Source organism: Engystomops pustulosus, chromosome 7 (genome assembly GCF_040894005.1).
Source record: "Engystomops pustulosus chromosome 7, aEngPut4.maternal, whole genome shotgun sequence".
Classification (NCBI taxonomy): Eukaryota; Metazoa; Chordata; class Amphibia; order Anura; family Leptodactylidae; genus Engystomops; species Engystomops pustulosus.
Genome location: NC_092417.1, coordinates 148,250,910 through 148,261,030, shown reverse-complemented (window position 1 = coordinate 148,261,030; position 10,121 = coordinate 148,250,910). Strand labels below are relative to the sequence as shown.

At 43.0% G+C, this 10,121-nt stretch overlaps 1 protein-coding gene across 1 annotated transcript; it reads left to right on the top strand.

Annotated features, from left to right (window-relative positions):
- The first annotated feature begins 666 nt into the window (after positions 1-666).
- On the top strand, positions 667-8,889 carry RPLP2 (ribosomal protein lateral stalk subunit P2). The gene is given in 6 exon segments (XM_072118180.1): positions 667-798; positions 801-832; positions 2,732-2,855; positions 4,674-4,722; positions 7,510-7,608; positions 8,777-8,889. Coding segments are annotated over 6 exon segments (498 nt in total). The 5' UTR covers positions 667-681; the 3' UTR covers positions 8,854-8,889.
- The last annotated feature ends 1,232 nt before the right edge of the window (positions 8,890-10,121 follow it).

The following is a 10,121-nucleotide window of genomic DNA, read 5'->3' as shown; positions in this document are numbered from 1 at the left end:
GTGTTTGGTTAGGGAATACTGGAGCGCTGTGCTCTGTAATTTCTAACACTCCCATACTATTAAAAGGAGCGCCAGGATGCTCCACCTATTAGCGACCCCCCCCCCCCCCCCCCGGATTGCTGGGGGTCCCATTCATATGATCGGTGAGATTCCCAGCAGTTGGCAATCACCAGTCAGCAGGATACGGGATAATACACAAAGTTGATACAAACCCTTTAGTTTGGGCACTCTCTGGAAAGTTATCCTGGGTATTTGTGGCACTGATTATTTTAGAAACCTTATCCAAGACAAACCAATCAGTCACATCAATGAGGTGCCAGAGGAATTGGTACACCCATGTGAGACATGTCAGGGCTTGTTTGCACTGTGGGATTTTCTGAGGCTCTGGGCAACAGAGAAGTACCAAAGTAATTTTTGGTATCTGAACAAGTATTTCCTGCTATGAACAACCCATATTATACAGATATTATTACTCCTGGAAACCCGACCTTTATGGTTGACCACTAGAAAGATATAAAAATGTGAAATTAACAAATTATTTGACTTAGCGTTGATTATTTCGCTCCATTTTACATAGACTAGTAAAAAATACCAGTATACGTAGATAACAAAACTTTAAGAAGCACAGAGAGAAAATCAGCGAAGCATACCGCGCCTGCGCAGTCATTTGAGTATAGCAAGATGGCGCCGAGTCCCATGATGCTTTTCTCCCCAGGATCTTCCTGTGTTTAACCCCTCCCTGTGTGCGGCCTTTTTGCCCCAGCCTCCGCTCAGGAAGCACGCGTGGAGCCCTCTCTCCCTCCGGCCTAAGTGCTAACAAGTCGCCTGTGAAGTAAGTGCGCGGCTAGAGGGGGATTTGTCATCCCGGGCTGTGCGGACACCTTGTCTGGTGGATGTGCTGAGCAATGGCTGGCTTCAAGCCAGAGAGTTTACTTCTATGGGTGATAGTAAGAGGAAGACAGGCTTTGGCCTCAGCGAGGCAGAAGGGTGTCGAGCTGTCATAGCACAACCCGGCCACTATATAGTGGATGGAGCTGTGTGCTTCAGGCTGTGTTCACACGTGGCTTTTACATTCCGTTTTGAAATGCCATACAACAGCAGAGAGATCTGCCTACCTGCGTTATTAGATTTTACAAAAGACAAATGGTAATGTGGTGTTAACGTACTGTCAGCATTTAGTTTTGTAAACAAATGTTTACGTCACTTGTCAAATCTCCTCGACTGTTGTATTGTGTTTCTAAACTCAATGTGATCGCTGACTCAAGTGCTAAAATCTTCTGAGCAGGGAAGTGGATTGGTGAGATTGCCACTGGGATAATAGGGGTACCATTAGACCTTAGGGTTGGGGCACACATGGCGTTATGAACCCGTTTTTTGGGGGCTTTAATCAGTCCATTAAAAAACTGCATGAGTTTTATAATGGACTGCTTAAAAATGGCCCAAAAACTGGTTCAAAATGCCACGTGTGCCCCCACCCTTAGAGTGTGGTCAAACTTACCTCTGGCACTGCGGTTACAAGCGCAGTGCTAGGATATGGGGAGTGTGCCTAGGCCCGATCGCATATGCGTTACTATGGACATGCAAGCGATCTGTTATCAGAACCCAATGGGGGACATTTACTATGGCATTTCCGCCAGTTTTGTGGCGCTCTCACCGCATCTTCTGCTCTCCGACCTATTTATTAGCTGGCGGCGCCAGATAAAATGACTTTTTCCGCCTGCTCTCTTCTCTGAAAAGGGGCGTGGCTTTGGCAGTGTGGAAACTCAGACACAATTAATATGTGTCGCAGCCCTTTTTGGGCGCTGTAAACTGGTGGGAAGTAGACCAAAAGAAATTTGGTCTAGCGGGGAGACAAAACCGTGCTATTGCACTGTTGCCTGTTCTCTGACTGTTGGACACATTTCTGGTGCTCGGGACAGATTTTGGTCCCAGGGACAGAAAATGGTCTCTGCTCCAGAAATGTCTCTGCACAGCTCCACAATATTAAATGTGTATCTTCTTTCCCAGAGCAGGTCGGTAACAAAGCCAATGCAGACACCGACACTTTATGTAAATGCCCCCCCAGTGTCTTGCATTAAAATGGTGCAATACACTGGGTTCTTGTTAACAATCTCATAGAAATACATATTCAATCGGGCCGAGGCCCACCCTCTGTACGCTAGCGCTGTTTGTTAGCCCCTCATGTGATTGATTACTGTTGCACAATGTAATTGGGGCTTGTGAATGTGGCCTGAATGATAATGAGATTGTAGAGTGGCGCTGCTGTGTGTGCTCTGCGTCATATCCACTGCATGTCCATTCATTGTTGTGGATTCTGGTGAAAAAGGCAATGTTAAGCCCAACAGTCCTACCTAAGCAAAAACATGGCATGAACCCCCATCAGAGACCAAACAATGTAGGCTCCCCATATTAGGCTTTGTTATACCAGTAAGAACCCCATACTTCTTATTTCTACGGGCTCTTACATAGGGCCGAGGTTACCACCACCTGAGTCACAAAACTCCAATGCAGGTCCTATTCCTGTCTCGTGTAGTTTCTGCCCTATCTTACAAGCTGAATAACATATTCTAATCAGTTTATTTATAGATGTATGAGAATGCACCAGATCTGTTTCATGCTGTGTTAGACTAAACTAGATGGGTAGCTATAAGCTCTGGCTCCTGACATGGTGCGGTGGAATAAGGGACGCGATTTGGTCTCTTCTAATTGTTCTCCATCTCCCTGTGTACAGAATGCGTTACGTGGCTGCGTACCTCTTGGCCGTGCTCGGCGGCACTGATAACCCCTCAGCTGGAGATCTGAAGAAGATCCTGGACAGTGTTGGGATTGAATTGGACAAGGAGCTTGCAGACAAGGTAACAACTTATCCTGACTGCCTACCTGTGGTTAGTTCCCAGGGGTGTGAGAATTTAAAAACGCCACTAGTCGGTTGTTAAAATAGTTTCTCATAGAGGAGCATGAACAGGTGTAAAAGAAATTTAAAAATGGTGTACTCTTGGGATGCGTTCACACATGGCGTTTTGGTTGCGTCAAAAGGCATGCTTTAGTAATTTTCTTCATTGCTATAAGTGTAAGCCGATGTGAAGATGTTTATACAGCGGCTTACACTTACAGCAATGAAGAAAACCGCTCAGAGTAGCCAAGCACGTTTTTGGGCCGTTTTTAAGCAGTCCATCAAAACCGCATGCGTTTTTGACAGGTTTGTCCAATTATCTTAAATAAGAGGTCAAAAACGGATGTGTTTTTTGATGGACTGCTTAAAAACGGCCCAAAAACGCCACGTGTGCCATCACCCTAACTGCTTCTGATAAAAAGTTACAAGTCCTTCCTATATCACCTAAAATTAGCTGCCAGTGGGGCCTTGTACCTAAATTATCTTATATGCTGCCATACTGTAGTATGGCAGTATATAGTATGATCAATCGGACAACCTAGGGTTAAAGTACCATAGGGGGTCTGAAAAAGTTTTAAAAAAATTAATAAAAAACTATTTCAAAACCTCCTCCTTTCCTTAGAACCACTATAACAATAAAAAGCAAAAATCATAAATGGTATCTCCGCATCCCAAAATGTCCCATCTATTAAATTATAATTTCGGTTATTACCGCCTTTTAACCCCGTAGTGGAAAACAGTGCCCAAAGTTGAAAATACCACTTTGCAACATGTACAAAGTGATCAGAAGGCCGTAAAATGTTAGCATTGAAAACGTTCTCATCTCACAAAAAAATTACACCCCACACAGCTCCATACACTGAAGTATGAAAAAATAAGAGGTGCCAGGAGATTGCAAAATTAAGCCCTTTTTGTACAGGAGGTTTTAATTTTTGTAACTGTATATAAACATAAAAACTATACAAATTTGGTACCCCTGTGGTCATACCAAACGAAAGAATAAAGTAGACATGTCATTTGGGCCATAAAATGAAAGCTGTGAAAACAAAGCCCACAAGAAAAAGGGGCAAATGCGTTTTTTTTTTGTTTTTTTTTTACCAGTCTCGCAGCATTTTTAATTTCCTGCTTCCCAGCACACAGTATGGAATATTAAATACCTTCACTATGAAGTGCAATTTGTGCAGAAAACAGACCTTGTCTTGGGAACAAGGCTTATCAATAAAGTGCCTTACAGCTGGTCAATGCAGCCTGGGACTAAAGTAAAGCATCCAGAGAGTTTTACTACAGGTCACAGTGGGTAGAGGGGTTATCTGTAAGTCAGGACTGCCTGTATTTGGAGAATATGCTATGGATCTATAGCAGTGTGCCTCCGGCACATGGTTTTAGATCCTAATGATTGGCCGGTCCTGAAGTCTCAGACTCCAGGCTGCCAAATTGTTGCTCGCTGATGCCATCCAAGATGGAGGTGCCAATGTGCCGGAAGCAGGATCATTGTATTATGCAGCCAACACCCACCATGTATGAATTGAGCTTGGCCCTCCTGAGCCACCTTCATACATGGTTAACCACATTATGACATAAAAGTACATCATAATGTGTGAAGGGGTTAAACAACAAATATGGCAAGAAGTGGCACAGTAAATGGCTCTGTACAATATGCTGGATTATGGAGTCTGGTAAGGCTACAGACTGGACCGTAGGTTTGTTCTGTTAAAGTTCATGTATAATGTCTCCAGTTTAACGAAATTCAGAATTGATAATGGTTTCCTTCTCTTTATAGGTCATCAGTGAACTTAAGGGCAAGAAAATCGATGATGTGATCGCCCAGGGTAAGACGCGATTTCTGAAGTCATGTGCTTTAAAAGGTTGCCATACGTATGCAGATGACACATCTCAGTTTTCCTCTTGTGTGGATGTTCTGTATTTATGCCCATCACACACCAGGGGGTCTGTTTTCACTCTGTGTATGTGCCGGTTTTACCAAACCTAGAATCGCTGTACTGAATGGACCATGTTTTGTCTGGTAAATCCAGCATGGACACGGAGCAAGATTTGGAACAAACCCGCTTGTGGGCAAAGTGCATAAGTTGTAAGTGTGTGTAAGAGCTCTCCATACATAAGTGATACTAGAATGCAGGGACATCACAGTATTATAGCTGACAATTAACATGCACTAAATTTAAGTTCTCACATTAGATACTGTTCTGCTTATAAATACCAGGGGTCCATCCTAATACCTGGAGGTTGGTTATGTACCTGCTGGGTTTCGCTTGTGGACCAGATTAATCGGAGAAGCTTTTTCATGAGATGAGGTTTGTCTGATCTCATTTTACAAGCTCCTCTGGACAAGTTCTTGTGTATGTTATAATGTATTGTTAATGTATAGAGGCCCTGAACACAGACCTTTGAGGTTGCCCAACTATTTTGTTTATGGTTATTTTCTCTAGATATCCTATATATGGGCTTACAAGCTGATTTGGTGACTATCCTACTTTTTGGACCTCCATTCAATAGTGTGGAGACATTGAAAAATGCCGGGCACAGAGCTCAGTTATCTCCAGCAATCTCATTTATTGTCCAAGGATGTGTAGAAGGTTCCAGAGCGCTGTACACGCCATACTATTGAATAGAGCGGCAGGACTAATAACCGTAGTTATTTTCAGCCCCTACAGGTGGGATGTATAAGGCTACATCCATGTCATGCTTTATGGATATCTTCCGTGTATACGCCAGGAAAGCTCCCGGCATATGCATTCACGTGGGAGGGGTGGTACAGCAAGACGTATTCCACTGTATTGTGAGGAGATGTTGGGAATGCACTTAAAGTGTTCCTTACAAACCGAGTGCTACGCCCTGATGTGAATGGAGCCCAACATTGTTGCCACCTACATCGGATGCCTTTTCCATGTTGTCTCCGTTTCCAAGAACAGGATTGGTGTCGTTTTTCTTCTTTCACCGCTGCTCCACTGATCTGTGTTGTGGTGGTGGAGATACTTTGACTTTAGAATAAGACGTCTTGTTTTGCTCTCCGTAGAAATAGTGGGACTGTAACCAGAGCCCCTGGGGTATTCAGAATAGAAAGCAAATGTCGTCAGCTTTCTGTGGAAATGTGGTACGTGCGTGTTTAACTTTATAAGACAATGCCTCCCCATGTTAAGAATACTTGCCCTCATGTCCTTAATTGAACCTTGTACGGATCAGTTTACATGAACTTGGGAAAAGGGGACACTTTCAGCATGTACACTGTATTAAATAACTTGCAATGTTAGTACAATCTATCTTTTATTCACAAGATAAGGTGTAACGAGCTGATCGTAAGGGTCTGACTGCTGGAGAACAGAATATGGGGTCACATCCTCATCGGGTAGAGCAGCAGGTCAGTCTGGCCCTCTATTCAATTGTATGGAAGTGTCCAAACTTGCTGAGCACAGCGCTTGGCTTTCTCCAGAACTCTCCTTGACACTCCCATGCTATTCTCCAGATCAGTGGGTCCCAGCAGTCAGACCCTCGCCTATCAGCTTGTTATTCCCTATCTTGTGAGTGGGTACAACCCCTTTAAATAGTCTGTAGCTAGGTTACCCATAAACTCTGATACAACATGTAGCTCAAATAATCAATGAGAGATATTTGTGTTTTCACATTAATAGCAAATGTGCATCTCCTATGGATTTTGCTGATTTGTGACCTGGTCCATTGTGGGAAATTTCTGCTTTGGGGTTCAGTTTTCAGCTGTTTTGCTGCTAATCCCAAGAAATTCTGTAGATAATGATTTGTGTGACCATGGCCTAAAATTGCGCAGCACTACGGATCACCTGATTCACAACGTAATATGTGCGTTCAAGTGACTTTCCAAGAATAGAATCAGTAAGGCAAATCTTAATTTTGATTTATATTTTATTTATATTTTTGTAACTCCTTGCTCTCTGTATTTTGGGTAAAGTTTATCCTGTTTACCTCACTTGCATAATTTCTTGCTGTGGATGCACTTTGAATATCCCAGTTCTATATTTAACCTTTCACACAATTTCCAGATCAAGAAAACAAAGCTATTCAGCTCCGCCTTCAAAATGTTCAGAAGAAATGGAGGTTTCTGAGAAGGATCTCTGGGGTTACTGTCCTCAGGGCATTGGATGATGTTATTATGGAATCCTTATATTCTTAAAGGGGACCTGTCACACTGAAAAAGTGTACTAGGAGCTGCTTGCTAGAGCTAAAACAAACGCAAAGCGGTCCGGCGTATTCATTAGGGGGTAATCCAAGGTGCTGCTTTCTCCCCGGATAGGGTAGTGGTGACTGCCGCGTGTCATGTGCCAGTAACCACCCCCAAACCCGCCCCCTCATGAATATGCTGGACCGCTTTGAGAGCGCTACGGCGTTTGTACTGTGCAGCGCAGCAGTGTTAGTGTTATCGGAGGTTTCCGATAACGCTAGCAGTGTAATACTGCTGCGTTTGTTTTGGCACTAGGAACTTCTTACTTTATTAAGCAGCTCCTAGTGCTCTTTTTCAGGGTTGATAGGTCCTCTTGATAGTTGTATTCCTGTGTCTCAGAATGGGAATTGACTTGCACAATGTGATTAAGTGTCACAAGTAAAACGTGTGTTCTGTTTTCTTTTAGGTAACACTAAGTTGGCAAGCATGCCCGCTGGAGGAGCTGTTGCTGTGTCTGCCTCTGCTGGATCAGCTGCCCCTGCTGCTGGAGGATCTGCTGCACCAGGTAACATTCACCTCCCAGTCTAGGGGTGTAACCCTGTACGATTGCCCCTTAATTCCTTCTGGAAGTCTATGCAGAAATATGTGCCTGAAAATGGTAAATTGCAGCAGTTTCTCCCAAACACCTCATACTCTGACATGCTTACTCTGAGCTGATGGCTGAGCATGTACAAGTGTAGAAAGTCTCCTCCATGAATGAAATACTCTTGTTAAGCTAGGATACGCTCAGTGGACTATATGCGCTTGGTCTATATCCCTAGTCACAGTGTATCCATAGACATACTGGTAGTTGGAGGCTTTCTGTTTCCCTCCATCTGCACAATATATGTTACATCCAGTAGGAAGCACAGTATGGAAAGTGTATTCCATTGTAGCCTATGGGATGGATGCAGCTGTATTGCATCTGTCCCTGTCTTCCATTGAGCATATGCCCATGGAGGTCCCTTGTGTTATCCTTGTCCATATAAGGACAGTGACATCACTTTCGGAAATACCCTAAACATCATCATCAGCCAACCTCTGCCTATCGCCAATATTCACTGCTTCTCCCATATTCAGACTGAAGGGCATAACAGGACGACATATCTCACTGTATGAGCAAATGGTTGGACCCGTTCTAGCCCTTGTTGTAAGGACACATTGTAAATGCACTTGACATTAAAGCTACATTCACACTACAATGTAAGTTTAGGACTTGGGCCATTATTAGCTGCTCAGCTTGGTTTCGGCAAAATTTGCGTGTTGAACTTTGAACATGGCAGCAATGTGTAGAGGAGCGGCCTGTTTGTAAAGGCAGTCGCCACAAGTTGTGGAAGGTGTCGCAGTTAAGTCCTAATACCAGACACTACCCTTATACAGGTCTAACAGCAGCCACAGTTTTTAATCCTGGACATGTCCTTTTAAAATAATTACAAAATTGTAGAATCCCTTTGGTTTTGTCACTTCTGTTTCTCTCTGAGTCCTATGTGCTCTTCCAGGTCGGTACATGACCTGCCCTCTGTGTGGTTTAGCAGTATTTCTTAGAGTGCCGCACTGGCTCCCATGATCTTCTTTTCGTGGAAAGCGTTACAGTTGCTGTACAGCTGTCAAATCCTTAGCAAACCTGATGAAAGGTGACATGTTGTTTGTCTGATTACCCAATGTCTTAATGTGATCTCTTGTTTGTTTTTCAGCTGAAGAGAAGAAGGAAGAAAAGAAAGAAGAGTCCGAGGAATCTGATGAGGACATGGGATTCGGTCTCTTTGATTAAAACTTGTGGTGGATCAAATTAAAAAAAAAATCTTTATTTAGGTTCTTCTGGTTTTCTTTCATGTGATTTTGATATGGCTAAAGAAAATTATGCATCTTTAGTACTTGAACTCTAAGAAGCTGGCATGTTACCATAAAGCCCCCAATTCTATCCTGTGTGTCGTAGGCACCATGCACATGCTGCAGAATCTACTCCTAATCAGGTATTTCCGGCTCCACAATACCCAAATAAAAGGACTGACCTTCCTCCGGTGGAATTGAGGAAGTTTTCTTCTACATCAAGTTATTGCACGTTGATGGTTTGGTCCAACAAATTCGCCCCAGAATTTACTGGTCTAAACCTAAATTGCTGAATGGACATGCTGAGTTCAGTGATGAGAAGTTCAGTCCGATTTCCTGCCCAGAATACGTTATTGTGTAAATATGCTGGGAATTTTTAAAGCACATTATAGCAAATAACTTCATTACACAAACAATATTACATTTTACTTTCTGTATCAATTCCTCCAATTTCTAGATCTCTGCTTGCTGGATTTCTATAGGAAGCTTCTGTTTACTTCATGTAGATAAACAATGGTCCGTGGTCTTGTGATGTCACACAGGTATATGGCTTGGTAGCATCACACAGCTTTGATTGTTAAAACAAGCTGTGCACCTGTGTGACATCACATGACCGTGGATCAGTGTATCTACATGAAGTAAGCTATGAAGCTTCCTGCAGTATGATGGCAAATGGACAGCAAGCAAAGATCTTGGAAACCATGAAGTGATACACATTTTTCCAATACATTTTCTGTAACCTTTTACAAACCATAACAATTTGCAGGGATGTGCTTAAAGTGGACAATCCCTTTAAATCAGGGAAGCTCCAAATACATCTCAATGGGCTGTTTTATTAAAGTATTAGCAAGTGCCATTGCACACAATAGTTTGACCAACAAGCTGGTTATGAAGTCTGCATGTGGCTTAAAGGAATCGCAGCACTTAATTCATCTGCACTGGTGATTCTGCTGACCAAACTCGATTTGCATAACATGGCAAAAATTGATGCAAATTGGGGTATGCTTTTTTATATTTTACATACTGAAAGTATTAAGCTGCTTTCATCTGAAATTCGTCTACTACTGGGTGCTGTTATAAGGCCAGTTTCAGATGACTGGTTGCTCCATGAATCCTGGACCATGTAGTGTACTGTTTCACTGTAGAGGATGGGGTCTGCTAGCAGCATATTGTTATGATGCAAGGAGTCCCATCTGTGGTTAACCGTCT